At 33.5% G+C, this 17,211-nt stretch overlaps 2 protein-coding genes across 7 annotated transcripts in view; both read left to right on the top strand.

Moving 5' to 3' along the window:
- Positions 1-462: 462 nt before the first annotated feature.
- glod4 (glyoxalase domain containing 4) lies at positions 463-6,029 on the top strand. The gene is made up of 9 exons (XM_067365436.1): positions 463-594; positions 804-853; positions 986-1,106; positions 2,575-2,719; positions 2,867-3,003; positions 4,486-4,572; positions 4,644-4,757; positions 4,848-4,934; positions 5,027-6,029. Exons 1-9 carry the CDS (start codon positions 505-507, stop codon positions 5,090-5,092), a joined length of 897 nt encoding a protein of 298 aa, XP_067221537.1. The 5' UTR covers positions 463-504; the 3' UTR covers positions 5,093-6,029.
- Positions 6,030-6,864: 835 nt separating this feature from the next.
- LOC137004567 (bridge-like lipid transfer protein family member 2) overlaps positions 6,865-17,211 on the top strand; it is a 30,487-nt gene continuing 20,140 nt past the window's right edge. The window contains exons 1-15 of one of the 6 annotated variants that reach the window (XM_067365008.1): positions 6,865-6,902; positions 7,166-7,285; positions 8,928-9,055; positions 9,164-9,290; positions 10,179-10,228; positions 10,306-10,447; positions 10,798-10,916; positions 11,746-11,806; positions 11,920-12,112; positions 14,064-14,187; positions 14,267-14,391; positions 14,508-14,575; positions 14,685-14,821; positions 14,917-15,035; positions 16,915-17,102. In XM_067365008.1, the coding sequence (XP_067221109.1) occupies positions 8,988-9,055; positions 9,164-9,290; positions 10,179-10,228; positions 10,306-10,447; positions 10,798-10,916; positions 11,746-11,806; positions 11,920-12,112; positions 14,064-14,187; positions 14,267-14,391; positions 14,508-14,575; positions 14,685-14,821; positions 14,917-15,035; positions 16,915-17,102 (1,521 nt within the window). In that variant the 5' untranslated portion in view covers positions 6,865-6,902; positions 7,166-7,285; positions 8,928-8,987. Of the gene's footprint in view, positions 6,903-7,049; positions 7,286-8,898; positions 9,056-9,163; positions 9,291-10,178; positions 10,229-10,305; positions 10,448-10,797; positions 10,917-11,745; positions 11,807-11,919; positions 12,113-14,063; positions 14,188-14,266; positions 14,392-14,507; positions 14,576-14,684; positions 14,822-14,916; positions 15,036-16,914; positions 17,103-17,211 lie in introns of those variants that run through there. The other 5 variants (XM_067365010.1, XM_067365011.1, XM_067365007.1 and 2 more) reach the window with 5 other exon arrangements.

Below are 17,211 nucleotides of genomic sequence, written 5' to 3'. Positions count from 1 at the left end.
GTTTACAACTTTTATGACAGTTTTATCAAAACACTTACGAAACAGGTGCTAATAAAACTAAATGTCTTTTTGAGCTGTATCATTTCTACAACTAACAGACAGGGACAGATGAAATTGCAATACAATACACAAACCACAATGAAACAGCCTTATTTTTGAATCGATTCTTTGGACCAAACTGTTCAAATGAACCGATTCGTACGATTGATTCAGTTTTCCAATCACTAGAATGGACTGTACCAAAGAACGATATAAGAATTGACCAAGAAATATGTTATAAATATTCAATTTAAAATGTCGTAGTTCTTTTTGCATTAACAAATATAAAAAGAATATGTAATATGCTCTCATATATAATGGCATTACAAATGCTCGTAGTAGAAATTAAACATTAATGTTGGTTTAGTCTGTGGGATGTCGATAGCAGAGCAGTCGATCGTAAGGTGCGTGTATCGGTACAGAGTGTGTGATCGTGGCGTTTACAGTGGGAGACTTTCAAGAGTGATGGCACTCAGAAGAGCACTACATTTTGTTTTTAAAGTAGGAGACAGGACCAGAACAGCCACTTTTTACAGGGATGTCTTAGGAATGAAGGTAGAAGAGCTGTCTACTGACCTTATTGTAATATTCCAGTTCTGTCTTCTAAATGCACTGAGAACTTTGCCTCCTAATAATGCTGATAAGACTGTTAATGATGTTATTGAGAAATGCAGTTTTTTTGACACGTCGCATATTTTCCATCTATCCATGTTCAGTATCAAATTCCAGATTTATAAACAATAATAAATGACTCTAATCTACAGATTCTGCGTCATGAAGAATTTGAGGAGGGCTGCAAAGCAACCTGCAATGGGTTAGTCATATTTTCATAGTTTTTTTTGTTTTTTGTTTTTTGATGTTATTGTATTTGAATAGCTTAATTAACAACCTGTATAACATGTATCAAGGGCACACTCTAAACATAGATCTGCTCTTGTGTTTTCAGTCCATATGATGGGAAATGGAGTAAAACCATGGTGGGATTTGGACCAGAAGATGACCACTTTGTGGCAGAGTTGACCTATAATTATGGAGTGGGTGAATATCGCCTTGGCAATGACTTCCTGGTAAATTCCTTAAACATTTAAACATTGAAACCACACATACAGTAGGATATAAACATCTGAGACCTTTGAAAATAAATAAATAATATACATTTATTTATTTATTTATTTATTTATTTATTTATTTATTATGACGTGGTCTAATAAATTTGTTAAGCACTTTATATATATAATATATATATATATATATATATATATATATATATATATATATATATATATATATATAATATATTTATACACACTACCGTTCAAAAGTTTGGGATCGGTAAGATTTTTTATGTTTATAAAAGAAGTTGTCTGCTCACCAAGGCCGCATTTATTTAATTGAAAATACAGTAAAAACAGTAATATTGTGAAATATTATTACAATTTAAAATAACTGTTTTCTATTGGAATATTTTTTACAAAGTAATTTATTCCTGTGATGCAAAGCTGAATTTGCAGCATCATTACTCCAGTCTTCAGTGTCACATGATCCTTCAGAAATCATTCTAATATGTCGATTTGCTTGTTTTTATCAATGTTGAAAACAGTTGTGTTCTTTTTTTCAGGATTTCTTAATGTATAGAAAGTTCAAAAGAACAGCATTTATCTGAAATACAAAGCTTCTGTAGCATTATACACTACCGTTCAAAAGTTTGGGGTCAGTAAGAATTTTTTTTTTTTTTTTAAGAAATTAAAGAAATTAATACTTGTATTCATCAAGGATTCATTAAATCGATCAAAAGTGACAGTAAAGACATTTATAATGTTACAAAAGATTATATTTCAAATAAACACTGTTCTTTTGAACTTTCTATTCATCAAATAATGTTTCTTGAGCAGCAGATCAGCATATTAGATTGATTTCTGAATGATCATGTGACACTGAAGACTGGAGTAATGATGCTGAAAATTCAGCTTTGCATCACAGGAATAAATCACAATTTAAAATATTTAAAAATAGAAAACAGTTATTTTAAATTGTAATAATATTTCACAATATTACTGTTTTTACTGTATTTTTATTTAAATAAATGCAGCTTTGGTGAGCAGACAAAAACATTAAAAATCTTACCGATCCCAAACCTTTGAACGGAAGTGTATATATGTTAACACTTTTCCAAGGTTAAAGTAATGTGATAAACATAATAACATAAAAACCAGGATTTTGAAACAAATATGACATAATAAAGTTACGTTGTAATATCTAAGAATCTTTTCTATTTGTAGACCACTAATAAAATGTACATACATTTGTGAAACTGATCATGTGCACAATTCTGTTCTCTTTGGATCATTTTCAAATCATACTGGATCACATGATCATCATGATTTTTGACATTTTTTACAATCATTTATATTTAGGTATTAAATCAGAATGAAATAGAGGCATTTTCACTAGAAGTGTCTGACTTTTGGCCTACACTGTATATTTTCCGTTAAGTGGGATCCTGATCTTTCCTCTATCTGTGCTCTTCAATATTAGGGTCTCACTCTCCAGTCTAGTCAGGCAGTGAGTAATGCCAAGAGGTTAAACTGGCCTCTCTCACAAGTTGGAGATTCTCTCTACATGACCGAAGCCCCAGGAGGATACCGCTTCTTCCTTATAGACAAGGAACAGCCAAAATGTGGTGGGTATTTGCATGAAGCTTGTGTTATAAGAGGGATGTGAAAACTTCTTTTATGAAATGTGGAAGCAAATATATGAGGTAACTTTAGTAGTTAAGTGTGCCATTATATACTGACCCCTAACTAATTGTTTCTTTTCTTGGTAATAGATCCTGTCCAGAAAGTCTCCCTGGCAGTGTCTGATCTGCAGCGTTCTATTCATTATTGGTCTGCCCTGCTGGGAATGAAAGTTATTGAGAAAAATGAGGACAAAAAGATTGCCTTAATGGGATTCTCAGATAATCAGGTTTGGCTGAAAATAATCCATTTATTATATTTTTGGCAACAATTAAATAATGAGGAGATGCCACTCACCAAGACCTTATGAATTCATGCCTTTAGTTTGGTTATCCTCTTTTTATAAAACTTTATGGCAGGAAATTTGTTTATACTAATACATATACACACTATCGTTCAAAAGCAAATTAATTATAGAATTAGTATTTTCATTTAGCAAGGATCAAAAGTGACAATAAAGACATTAAGTGTCATTGATGAATAAGGTTTTAATAAAAGTGTTAAAAAAAACATAATGGAGATATAATTAAGTTTTATTAAGTGTTAACAATGAGATTATGTGGTTTTTATAATCAATTAACACTGCTTTTGTCATGTTTTACAAGATGGACAAAATTTGTCACCAAAAAAGTCATTCGGTTTAAACTAAATTTCAGTTTTACCGAATGACAGTATTGGTTATACCGAATGACAATATTTTCAAACAATGCTAATTGATATCTAGCTAGCAAAAGGACAATCAAACATTTTTATATTTATTACAAGTTTTTAAAATATTACAACATTTTCCATGTTTTATAGCGGTTGTACCAAATGACCTGAAGTTTCGGGACATGCGTATGATCAAGTGAAAACATGAATTTTTCAAATAGCTAAAGAGAGTTAGTTACTTTGCTTCATGATCATGTGGTCCTTTGCAGGTGTCTGAATGATGTCACATGATATTGACCACATGACTTGATCCAAAATGGTCGCTTTATATTGGTTACTTCAAATGACATCAATGAAATTCATTTTTCTGGACATTTTCTCTATACCAAAGCAACAACTTCTACACATAATTTTAATACCATTTTGCCCTATGTTGATGTTTATAAAATCATGCCAGAATAAAAAAAATATACATTTATTACATTTTAAGATTTTTTTATTTATTTTTTTATTTTATTCACAAATGAAATGGCTGTATTGGCCTTTGGATGGTTAAACCAAATGACCTTTTTTCACACTTTAAAATCTTTAAAATAAAATACTTTAAATAATTAAAACCTTTTGGTTTCAATAAAAGAGATCTAGTTGTACTGCCTTACAAACTTTGGATGTCATATCTTTGTTTTTTATTATTATTAAGGCCTTTGGACAAAAAAAAAAACATTTTTGTTTTGTTTTTTCAAATAAATGTTCTTTTTTTAACTTTTATATTCATCAAAAAATCATTTATAATAATAAGAAATGTTTTTTGAGACGCAAATCAGCATATTGGAATGATTTCTGAAGGATCGTGTGACACTGAAGACTGGAGTAATGATGCTGAAAATTCAGCTTTGATCACAGGAATAAATTACATTTTAAAATATATTACAATAGAAAACAGTTCACAGTATTTCTACTTTTACTGTATTTTTGACCAAACAAATGCAGCCCTGGTGAGCAGAAGAGACTTAAAAAAAACTTTTAAAAATCTTACTGACCCCAAACTTTGCTTTTGTAGTGTAAGCTGGAGTTACAGGACATTGGAGGCGCTGTGGAACATGGAACTGCTTTTGGAAGGATCGCGTTCGCTTGCCCTCGGGATCAGGTCAGATAATTGACTCGGAACAAGCATCAGATTTTACTTGGTGTAATTTAAATAAAGTCTTTGTTTTGCAGTTACCAGACATTGAGGCCCTAATGAAAAAAGAAAAGCACAAAATCCTCACCCCTCTTGTGAGTCTGGACACACCTGGAAAAGCCACAGTGGAAGTCGTCATTCTTGCAGATCCTGTGAGAATTTATTGTGTAATGTTATTGAGACTGAATGTTTAGTATTTGCCAAATGAACGCTTGGCTGACTCTGATCTCCACATAATGTAGGATGGTCATGAGATCTGCTTTGTGGGTGACGAGGCTTTCAGGCAGCTTTCTGCCATGGACCCTAAGGGAAATGAGTTACTGGATGAGGTAATCAGTCTCTCCATATTAGAGTATAAAATAAATCCTGTGATCCACTTACAAGCCTCATTCATGTGTTTTCTGTTTGGTTTCTTTCACAGGCCATGGCTGCAGATAAGAGTGATGAGTGGTTCGCCAAACACAACAAGCAGAAGGCTTCAGCGTAAAGACATCTGCGTGAAAAGATCAAGGGTGTGCAGTCAACCAGATTATTGTTATTATACATTTTAAGGGTTTAGTAATGACTATTCAGGTTTCTTTTATGAAAATAATGATTATTCTATCAAGAATCTTACAATCCCCAAAATTGCATTTGGACACACTCTTACGGATATGATGAAAAGTATGTATATTTGATTTTGGTTTAAGTAAATCCTCATGATGATGATGTTATTCTCTTAAAAGTGTAAATATGTTTGATAAATAAAGAGGATAATCAGGAAGTGAAATGTTACAAATATTCAGTGGCTATTGAAATAAACATCTCCTTTGGTGCCATATAAATTAATTGCAATTATTAGATTACAATTACAAATGCATAGAAGCATCAATGGTACATTCCATAGTGCAGAGAAAGAAAGACACAAAGCTTTCTGTGTTTCATTCCAGTGACCAGCAGAGATCAGTGTTGTAATGCTTCTGCATCATATGATATAAAGAGTGTTTAATAAAAGACACAAGACGTGTCACTCGTATTGTTTTGAATGGGAGAAAGTGCAACACGAAATATGGCGGAATAATTCCCGCCTTCTAAATAAGAGCCAATCGCTGATTTGTAAAATCATCGCGTCACTGCAGCGGCCGTTAGAAGCAAGCTCCGGTTTCGCCTCCGAAATGAGGCTCAAGAGACGCGCATTTAAGGACTGCGCATGCGCATTAGCTTGAACCAGCCTGAAAAATACCGTTTTTTGTCATGATTCGAGCATTTAGAAACAAAATTTATGAGACAGTTGTTGTCAGATTTCATTGGTGATTTCAAATATGAAATTTAATCGATGTTTCCCCATTCAGAAAGATAGGAGCTGCACTTGAATGCCCTAAAGGCGTTTCAAAGATGGCCGCCTAGTGAAATGACTGGGCTTAAAGAGACTTTGGTTTAATTCATTGAAAATATCAACACTTCCTAGTTCTGTTAATTAAAAAAATAAAAAAATAAACAAGCAGTGTTGTCATAATTACAGCAGAAATACCAGAGAAAACATTGTAGCCAAACTGAGGGGCCTTCTGGTCGAAAATGTTAGGTGTGTTCAACTTGAAGCGGCGCTGCACAGATCTATCGGTGTATATGGCCTCAAAGTACCGCGAGAGCGATTGGAAAGCATATGGAGGCATCTGCTCTCTAATCGCTCTCGCTGTATTTTGATTTTTAATGTTATATACCGCTTCAAGTCGAACACACCTGTCTGGTAGGTGACAAAGCCGCTGGAAGGCAAGCCTGCAACCTTTAGCCAAAAAAGCGTAACGGCTAATGCTAACACTCCGCCTCTAGCGGTACGCAGTGAAGGAGACCAGAGGCTGTTTTTTGAATGGATGAGGGGCTTCACTATGCTGATTAAACAGCTTTTGTGGGGAAATAGCTAATCATTTAAATAATCGACAGCCTGTTTGCCAATCTTCAGCATGTTTTACACTAAACAATACTTTCGTTGGGAACTATATATAGATTTTAGCTTGATAAAAATGTATTTTTTTAAGAGAAGGCAGACTAGGGAATGTTACGACTGACGTCACTGCCATTACACGATAGGCTGAGAGGTGCCGCACGTGATTAAGTTAGCCGTTACGCGTTCTCCAATGGTAAGAGATACATTAATATACAATCTCTGGTAGGTGACCTGTGGTCAGGTCAGGTGACAACTTCAGAGATAAAGTTGACAGTCAGCTGACTGTCCAAATCATAAAATGTAAGATTTGCATTCAATCATTTATAATAGTAAAAATAATACAAGCATTGCAGGATTGCGTCCTATAAAAATGGTAAGACTAAACGTTTGTGGCTCTTTAGTTAAAATAACAAAACATTTTATTTTTATTTTTTTTAATTCTGTGGGCTCCCCATGGGCTTTTATTATGAAAAACGCACATAATATCTAAAATGTTAACATTTCTGCCTTCACACTTGAAACAAGTATTACAAGTGGAATTACTTGAATCCTAAATCAAAATGAAATCTGTTTTATCAGCGGTAAAACGTGTGTATTTGTAGTTATGTGTTTTAAGAGGCATGTAAACATGATTAGGGTGTCAGAGTGTTGTCAGAGGGCTGTCATGTTCCTGTTGCTAGCTGAGTTAGCCTAGCATGAGACGGAGGGGCGGTGTACACGTAAAGATCCATAGGTCTGCTTTACAAACCATTTCAGGTGGGTAACCCGACTTAAAAATGCAAATTACATTGAATACCTTAATTAGCTAGTTAAACCATTCTTGGTTTGGGTGTGTGCAATATTGTTTTGTGCGGTATTGCAAGATCCGCCCAAAAGCTGTTTGCAGTGCCAGAGTGGCACAACACTGAGGCTGACAATCAAATTATTAGATTGTGTTGAGAATACAACTCGATATAATATTAATGTTATATTGTTTATTGCATAAAGCTCTCAGTTTGGCTTTGTGAAATGGTAATTAATGCAACACATTGTGGTTCTGTGTCAGTATTCAGTTGTAGGTTTGTAACTTGTGGTATTTTGAATACATAATATTTCAGAAGACACTGATTATATGTGTGTAGTGTGTATATATATATATATATATATATAAAATAAATGTGAGTCATTCCACGTAACCAGTACGATTTGGACTTGCACATTTTTAGATTTTTTACCCAAATGTATTACTTTTCTGAACCCCCCACAACATTAATGACATATTTAACTTCCAGAAAAACATATTTTCTCATCTCAGGCATCAAATTACCTATTATTATTATTATTATTAGTCATTATTTTAAGTTATGAATGGGAGCTCTCTGAATATTATTATAAAATGTATTTGTGATAAAATCACATTTTCCTATTAATCAGATGTCCCTCACACTAATTCAGTAATTGCAAATATAAAAGTTACATAAAATCTCACACTTTTGTTATACTAAAGCCTGAATAGGGCACTTCATGTGACAGCAACCTCATCATTTTTTATCAAACTTCAGAACTTCAGAATTTGAGCTAAAATCAGTATTCTTATGATCTAAATCTAGTGAATAAATGGAGAGTGCATGGCATGCATGATATTAAGAAATCATGAATAATGTTGAAATAACAAAGATAATTTACACAAGTAATAGTTTTCTGTCTTTCATTCTTATAATGGTGTTGAGTCGTTAAGCTTGACAAACACAATTTCACAACATAATTTAGCTATAATTGTTAAAGAAGATGGTAACTCGCCTGTGTCTGCTCAAAATGTTGTTCAGAAGACATCTATGACATCAATTCCTATTAATGAAGTCACATAAGTATCGGTTCATTATATTTAGGGGGAGAATGGTTTGTGTAACAGGGTTGAGGGGTTACTGAGGTACGGAACTAAATGATGTGATTTTAATGAATAATCATGAATTTACTTAGAAAAAAAAACATTACCAGCAAAAAAAAACACAGATGGATATTTATGGGAATGGCAAAATGAATGGACTTTTTTCTCATTTTATTATTCATATTCCAAGTATACTTTCAGAAGGCCTTGAGGGACACGACAAAATAGGTGAAAAAAACACAATAATTTCTAATATGAAGATAAAATGTTTGTCATGTTTTTAAACATTATTAAAGGAGACATTTCAATTAATACAAAAAGCTTTTAAAATATATTTTGGTGATCCAATAGATAAAATACACTGAAAAAAGTTAGTACTGGTTTCATGGAATGACTCATGCACTTATTTGGTTAAAATGTTAATCCTTAAACTTTCATCCTTTCCCCCCTGTTCAGGTTAATGTATTAACTAATAACTACCATGTTTTGTTGATAATTCTAGAGGAATTAACATCAGTGACTGTTTGGCAGGTGGTCTGGAGTCAGCGTGCCATGATTGTCGGCTAAATGTGAAGAAACATCTGCAGCACAATGTCTGCTCTGCTGATTGCCATATCAGTATTTCTCATCCTGGCAGTTGTATTAATTTCACTCTTTAGGTAAGAATCCAGCATGCAAGAATTAATGCGTCAACTTACAGAGGTAAAATGAGATGCAATGTCTACATTAAAATCCAATGAAATGCCCTCCACTTCATGTTTTATTAGATGGTTTGCCTGCAGCTTGGCTGTCCGTTTTTTCTACAATGTCCTGAACGCTGAGCTCAAGATCAAATCTGTGGGTCTGTTCTCGGTTCGAGGAATCAGTGTTCAGTTTCAGCCTCAACACACTCTGGTGGGTTTGGTTTCTGCATCAATAAAACATTGCATTACTCCTAATAACAGCCCTATTGCAGCCCTATCCGATTAAACCTGTAAAGCTTGGCATGAAATATATGTCAGATTTTTTTTTTCTTCAATAGAAGAGTTTATTGAACCTTGAGTATCATGAAAATGAAAATGTTGAGTATCATGTTTGAGTTTGATACATTAGGCTTTTATGGCTCTTATTTGTAAGCAAAAACATGCAAATTGGTGCAGTTGCTGATATTATTTATATGGGTAAAAAGTTGAAATTCTGATGACTGTAATGTAAATGAAAAAGATTTTTAAAACATCATAACAGATCACTTGCATAAAATGCATTTAATTATCAGTTTGTCACTCTGTATCTCCCAATATGTTTTCATAAGATTAAATAAATAAAATAAAAATATTTTAAGATCTAAGTTTTAAAATATATAATGCAATACAATGATGTCTGAGAGATGTACAAATAAACATTCCTCATATCTCACATTTTAACATATTTTTAAAAATTGAAGGTGTGCCAATCCACTAAATTTTCATCTTGAAATATTAATAACAATATATTATTATCATGTTATTCGATAAAGATGTTATTCTTACAATTACTGCATAAAGATCAGTAAATATTTCACAGCAAAAAGACCACGACCTGAAGGGGATGTATTTAGAATTATACTTGCTGAAAAAAGTATAAACTATCAATCATGTGACAGAAAGCATGGAGTAGGTTGATCATTCATTTTGATCATGCCTTAGAAATTTGCATATCAAATAAGATATATTAGGACTTATAGGGTTAAGAGCTGCAACTACTTTTTGATGTTTTATATGTTTTCTAGAGCTATAAAGCATTTTTCTCTTTTGTGTTTTGTAGGAAATTGACAGGATATGGATTTCTTGTAAAATCGTAAACCCGGACTTGCCGTAAGTATAGTAAAGGAATGCAGTTAAAATTCATATGGTCTGTTGATGATCGTATTTCATTGTGTTGTATTTGCTAGGAGGTTCTTGGCGTTGTGTGTGGGTGAAGCCCGTGTCCGCTTTGACCTGCAGGAGCCCTTTAGGCCCCGGGCTCCCAAAAGCAATGAAGAGAATACTAAAAAACCTGCTCTCAGTCCCTCTACTTTGCATTTTTTCTCTCAGGTGATCAACATTTAGAACTTGAGTTCCATTTAGAGTTTTGGAGTGTTCCAGGTTCAATACAAGTTAAGCTTAATGCATACCAAACGTGCTGATGATTACCACAGAAGATAATTTCATATTGTTCTGTAGAGAAAAAAAAACATTTATAGTATGTCAACACAAGTTTTAAACATTACAAAGTCTTCTGGTCTGTGCACAATTATTTCCAAACTTTTATCTACTTTCATTTGAAAGAGTTCATGTAAGTTCTTATACAAAGAATGTCTTTCTCTATGGACTTCCATTTAAAGTGTTATTGTAAATGTATACAATTCATTTAAAGTTGTAAATTAATTGTCTCTGTTTTGTAGCTGCTGTCATTCCACATCAACTCTATAAATGTGATGGTGTTGAATCTGGCCCTGCCTGAGTCACTCTGGCACATGACATCCTCTGCCATCGCTTTGCTGCTGGATCATCAAAGTAAAAGGTGATTAACTTCCTGGAAAAGGAGAACTTCGGCTCTTTATAAAGACCTTTGCATGGTGTTGTGTGACTAATAGCCGTGTGCATTGTGGGTAGAGCTCAGGGCTGGCAACTAGATGGGATGCACTGATATTAGCTGGTATTTTCATGCTGTGGGTGTGGTTGATATAAATGAATAACAAATGGCTATGAATGAAGACAAAATGGCCAATATTAAAAGTATTTTGTCTAAATAAATTAAAAATAAAACTCTAAAAGTAAAAAAAACTTAAAAGCTGCAAGTTAATTTTGGCATCACAAATATTATAATGTACAGTATGAAAAATTTAATATTTAAGTGTTATAAAATCATTAGTGGTTTAAGTGAACTTTAAGTGAGCATTAGATAAGGGAAACAGAACAGTACTATTCAAAGTTTGGGGTTGGTAAGATTTTAATGTTTTGGAAAGAAGTCTCTCTCTAAAAATATTTTGTAACAATGTCTTAAGTGTCACTTTTGATCAATTTAATGTGTCCTTGCAGAATAAAACTATTAATTTCTTAAAAAAAAAAAAAAATGTACTAACCCCAAACTTTTGAATGGTAGTGTAATCTAAATAAAAAAAAAATAGGGGAAGTTAACATGTACAACTAAAAATCCAATATCTATCGATATTGATATTTTTCTTTTTATTCAATATTGTCCAATAACTGACCAGTATACTGTGCATCCCTATTCAATTTCCCTCAAGGATCAAGCCATAAATGTGGACCATTTTGCCCCTGAGCAAGCATTTAAAGAAACAGGTTACCCAAATGCCCACTAAAATGACAACTTCTTGATATGTTGTTAGGTTGGCCTGGGATTTCTCAGTGGGACAACTTAGCAGTAAAGTTCTGAAGAGCAGCAGACTGGTATGTACACCACACATACTGTATATGTGTTAAGGTTTTACTTCACTATGTTGTGTACAAAACATAAATAATTGGATTACAAGGTGATAACGGAGTGCTTGTCCTCTCATTAGCAGGACACTTGTCTGGCTGAGGTGTCCCTGAGTCTGGCCCTGAATGGTGACGTGAGTCTGCCTGATCTCAGGCCAGGCCATCTGGGACTGTGTGTCAGAACTCTGCTGGCTGAACTTCACGAGGGTCTGTTCCTCAGCCAGTTACCCAAACTTCCAGGATCTGCACCACTTCACGGCACCAGTCAAACTGCAGGTTTGACCGAATCAGGTTTTAAATTTTAGATAGGTTAAATTGGGGCTGCACAATTAATCATTATACAGCTAAAATTGTGATGTTGATATTAAAAGTGTGGATATTAAAGTTTCAGAGTGACACAGCACTTTATTTACACGCAAACATCTTATATTCCAGTATTTTCAGTGTGTCAGAGCAGCTTGATTCGCAGTAAATTCTACTCCATATAAACTCCATCTCTGCAGCTGCTCTGAGTTTGGGACACTTATAACATGCTTTTGGGAATGCAAGATGCTCCAAACTTCTAATGAGAAAAATTTCTTATGAACCGGCTGTTGTCTTCAAAAGAGAAGTTTTATGGGCTCCCTACAGTTTTCCAAAATAAATCCTTGGTTATAACATTTGAAAATGGAGAAATGAAGACAGCCATATATAGTAGTATTGCAATTTTATAGATGTTCTGCAAAATAAAATTGTTTATTTTTTCTGATGAAGATCTTGGATGGCCGAAATGTCATGTTTTTTAAGTAATAAAGTTTGAGCTCTTAAAGGGATAGTTCACCCAAAAATGAAAATCATTTTCTCACCATCAAATTGTTCAAAATCTGTATAATTTTCTTTGTTCTGTTGAACACAAAGGAAGATATTTTGAAGAATGTGTTAAACTGAACAGTTTTGGGGCACCATTGACTTCCATAGTAGTTTTTTTTTCCTACTATGGAAGTCAATGGCACCCCAAAGTGGTCTGGTTACAAACATTCTTCAAAATATCTTCTTTTGTGTTCCATAGAACACAGATTTTGAACAATTTGAGGGTGAGAAAATGATGATAGAATTTTCATTTTTTGGTGAACTATCCCTTTCAATTGTGCAGCCCTACTGTAAATCCGTGTTATTTTAGTATCATTAATATACTATGATAGTTTTTATTAATATTTTTACTATTATCCTTTTATGAAGTTTTTATTTTTATATTTTCCATTTTCAGTTTTAGTTAAAGTTTTGGTTATTTTTTTCAAAATTTGTTGTGTTTTGGTCATTATTACTATTATTATTATTATTATTATTAATATATGTTGATATAAAGCTATAATATATATGTTAATATTATGTAATATAATTTTTATTTCAGTTTCAGTTATTTTAGTGCTTCATGTTAAACTAAAGAAAAATAAGAAGAAATGTAGCTGAATATCTTTTATTTTATTTCAGTTCAAGGGTTGTTGTTTTTTATGGTTTTAATTTTAGGGTGCTTTCACACTGGCAGTTTAGTTTGAAACGGGGTGCGGTTTGTATGAAAAACTGGTAATGTGAAAGCTGTCATGCTGGGAGTGCAACTGGGTACCAAACCCAAGACTACCTATAGAAGGTGTTCTGAGTTGGGTTGCACTGGAACTGTGGTGTGATATGCATGAATGTGAAAGTAACTCTGACTCGGGTGCGCACTTGTTCAGGAAGTAAAGTAACCTGCGCATGTGTTTTAGCCAATGACAACGTCATTAGTTAAACAAAACAAAACACCTCTGTAATGTGATTATTTTACCTTGGATACAAGCAAGAGTGAGTGTACAGTGTCATCGTGCAGAGTGAGTGCAAATGAAGGCTCGCAATCCACGGTCTCCTCAAAAGAGTCCATTTGCACAGTAGTACATACAGTAAATGCAAGTCTTGTTCACTTTGCTGCACATAATAGTACCAAATTAATAAAAAAACACTATTCACCCACCTTCTGTTCTCTATCATGCGCTGTGCACGTATTTGATGATGCAAGATGGATGTAAATGCACTAAGGTTTGATAGAATCAAGCTGAGTGTGAAGCCAGACCAAAGCTACGGATGTACCAAGAACAATCACACTCAGACTCGGACCGCAGCAAACGTACCCAGTGTGAAAACCCACTTAGTTAACTAATGACCCTGCTGTAAATTCAACTCTGTTGAAGATTTTTAATATTTGTGTCTCTTGAAGGTGATACAGAGGACTCTTACATTCAAACAGAAGCAATTGAGGGGCTTCACAAACTGGTTCCACAGAAGGTCAATGTGGATTTTGAAAACACTAATATCACACTCTCCATGCACAGTCAAAAGAGGTGAGCTGTGCTGTTAGAGACATTGTGATTAATCTTAAATGTTGTTTTTGTGCTCTAACAAACTATGTTTGATTCTCAGACACTTGAACTGGACTTTGAAGTCTTTGAAGGTGGGTTATGATCGTGATGATGAACAGCTTCCTTTGAAGAGTTTCACCCCTGAGCTCAGTTTCCCACAGAGCCGCCTGGAGCTTCTGCTGGAGGGTGGGTGAAGTACATAAGAACACACTGTTTAGCACTATTGTTATTAATTATACTTAAGGTTAGGAATCTGAACACAACCTTAAGCATAAACATTGTGGGGACTGGGTATTTTTCAGATGGCCTTCTGCTGTCACAAAGTAGACAGAGGATTATATGTCTAAACAATCTCAGAACCATACTGCAGGTGAGTTCTGTTGTTGCTTTCAATATGAATTCTTTATCAAAATCAAAGCACTTGTCTTTTTTTTTTGATACATGCATCTTTCATTATTTTTTCTGTCTCCTTACTTAAGGTGACATCTGTTGACATCTCTAGCACGATCACCATCAACACTTGTATCATCCACTACCGTCATCAAGAGTTCTCCCATTGGCTGGACATGTTGTCATGGGACCAGCTTTCGCACAAAAAAACGACTCGTAAAAAAAGGTATTAATCGTCCGCTTGCTTTCTGAGCGTCACAGATTTGGCTGTGAAGGAGGTCTTGTTTATTGTTCTCACATAAATGTCCTTTTGTCTCCCAGGCGTTTCCCTCAGCTGGATGCTCCCGTGTTGATAAGCTCCTCCGTGTCCAATGTCAATGTGTCCGTGCAGTTAGGAGATACACCACCCTTTGCCTTGGGCTTCATCTCAGCCAATGCTGGTAAATAGCAAAGTGTGGCTGTTGAGTGCTGTTAAGCACAATGGACAGTTGGCTTAGTTCAGTTGTTGGCTCACCTTTCTTCTTCGAACTGAAAAAGTCAACAACAGCAGGTTTTTGTTCTGTAAGACATTAGACATAAATTCACTCTGAAAAAAATTATATAGCTTGGCTGCATCCAAGAAGTGTTCTGAAAATCTATGCATTAAAAATATTCTTTTGTGACACTGATCTGCCCAACGGTATCACATTGAATGTGGCATTGTAAAATCCTATTAATTTCATCAATTAGTTACATTTTAAGCCAATCATATAATTAGCACCTTATATTATTACAAATACATAATTTATAATGTAATATTAATGTTATTTAGAACAAATAATTTAAGATGTTCTTGCTTAAAATGTTATTAATATGAATGAAATATTTTATAATTACACAATTCAATTATTTTCTAATTAATAGAATATGATAAATGATAATAAATACACTATATTAATGATAGTTAAAAGGTTAAGAGCATCCGATTAGTGTCAGATATGGAACACAAAAGGTCATGTGAACAACCTCACAAAAAAATCAAATTTGAGCAGAAAATCTGAATTTGCCACTTTGGCTTATGATGTGAATGTTCTGTAGACAGTGTTATTTTAGTATTGTTAAATATTATATTTTTTATATATTAAATTTCGGGAAAAAAAAAAGTCGTTAAATTTTGAGAAAAAAGTTGAAATAAAATGTTGAGAATAAACTCGTTAAATTACAAGAAAAAACTTGTTAAAAATTTTAGAAAAAGGTTTAGATAATAAAATCTTGTGAATAAACTCATTAAATTATGAGAAAAAAATCGTTACATTTCAAGAAAAAAGTCGAGATAAAATGTTGAGAAATGTTGAGAAGTCGTTAAATTACAAGAACAAATTCGTTAAATTATGAGAAAAATGTCGTTAAATTTTGAGAAAAATGTTAAATTTTGAGAAAAAAGTCGAGGTAAAATGTTGAGAATAAAGTCATTAAATTAAAAGAAAAAAAGTCTGTTAAATTACGAGAACAAATTCGTTAAATTATGAGAAAAATGGCGTTAAATTTTGAGAAAAAAGTCGAGGTAAAATGTTAAGAATAAACTCGTTAAATTACGAGAAAAAAAGTTGTTAAATTTCGAGAATAAAGTCGAAATAAAATGTTCAGAATAAACTTGTTAAATTATGAGAACAAATTTGTTGAATTATGAGAAAAATGTCGTTAAATTCTCATAATTTAACGAATTTGTTCTCATAATCTAATGACTTTTTTTTGTAATTTAATTACTTTATTCTCAACATTTTATCGACTTTTTTCCTCATAATTTAACAAATTTGTTCTCATAATCTAATGACTTTTTTCTCGTAATTTAACGAGTTTATTCTCAACATTTTATTTCGACTTTTTTCTGGAAATTTATCGAGTTTTTTCTCATAATTTAACTTTTTTCTTTAAATTTTTCGAAATTTAACAACTTTAATCTCGAGATGGTTTTATTTTTTTATTATTGCTTGGCCCTAATCCTCTTCCGTAATATTTTAATAAATTATCTAATATTTATATTTTGTTTCAGCTACATTTCGATTAACAAAAACAATTTTAGTAGTTTTAGTTTTTTATCAATATCAACACTGACTGTAGCCTAAAAAAAACAGGGACTAAATTCTTAGTTCTAAATGAAGGGAAAAATGGAAAAACTTGAGGAGCGTAGCAGCAGTTTCCTTTTTTGTTTAAACTCTGGTTATTAATAAAATTGTGTGAACACTTAAACACTTGTTACTTTCTTTTAAGTGTTCAATTGATTGGACCCTCAAAAGTGTCCCTGTTGTGAGGTGTGACTGACTATGGTGTGTCTCACAGAACTGCAGCACTTGTTGGACTCAGAAGAGGATGGCGTGAAGAGTGTGACTGTGACTGAAAAGGCCTCTCTGTCCCTGGATCATTTCTGGTGGCGTGTGGGCCAGGGCTCCCATATCCAGCAGGCTCCTCACCCACCTGGAAAACATGTCTGGGGGGAAGCCCTTATCCTAGACTGCCTCACACTGCAGGTAAAATCGTCATGTATTTATCTAGTTGTTGTTCATTATGCAGGATGGACTATATTCTGAAATAATGTCCATTTGACTGCACATGATCCCTTTCTTAATTTGCTCACAG

This window comes from Chanodichthys erythropterus, chromosome 17 (genome assembly GCF_024489055.1).
Source record: "Chanodichthys erythropterus isolate Z2021 chromosome 17, ASM2448905v1, whole genome shotgun sequence".
NCBI lineage: Eukaryota > Metazoa > Chordata > Actinopteri > Cypriniformes > Xenocyprididae > Chanodichthys > Chanodichthys erythropterus.
The sequence above is the reverse complement of the archived record's forward strand: the minus strand, read 5'-3'. Positions and strand labels throughout refer to the sequence as shown.

What these genes read in the sequence shown, in the direction of transcription:
- glod4 (XM_067365436.1), top strand. Translation starts at nt 505, where the DNA reads ATGGCACTCAGAAGAGCACTACATTTTGTTTTTAAAGTAGGAGACAGG. An exon ending in GGGATGTCTTAGGAATGAAG is followed by an intron (nt 595 to 803) that starts GTAGAAGAGCTG and finishes TCTAATCTACAG; the next exon opens with ATTCTGCGTCATGAAGAATT. An exon ending in TCGCTTGCCCTCGGGATCAG is followed by an intron (nt 4,573 to 4,643) that starts GTCAGATAATTG and finishes TTTGTTTTGCAG; the next exon opens with TTACCAGACATTGAGGCCCT.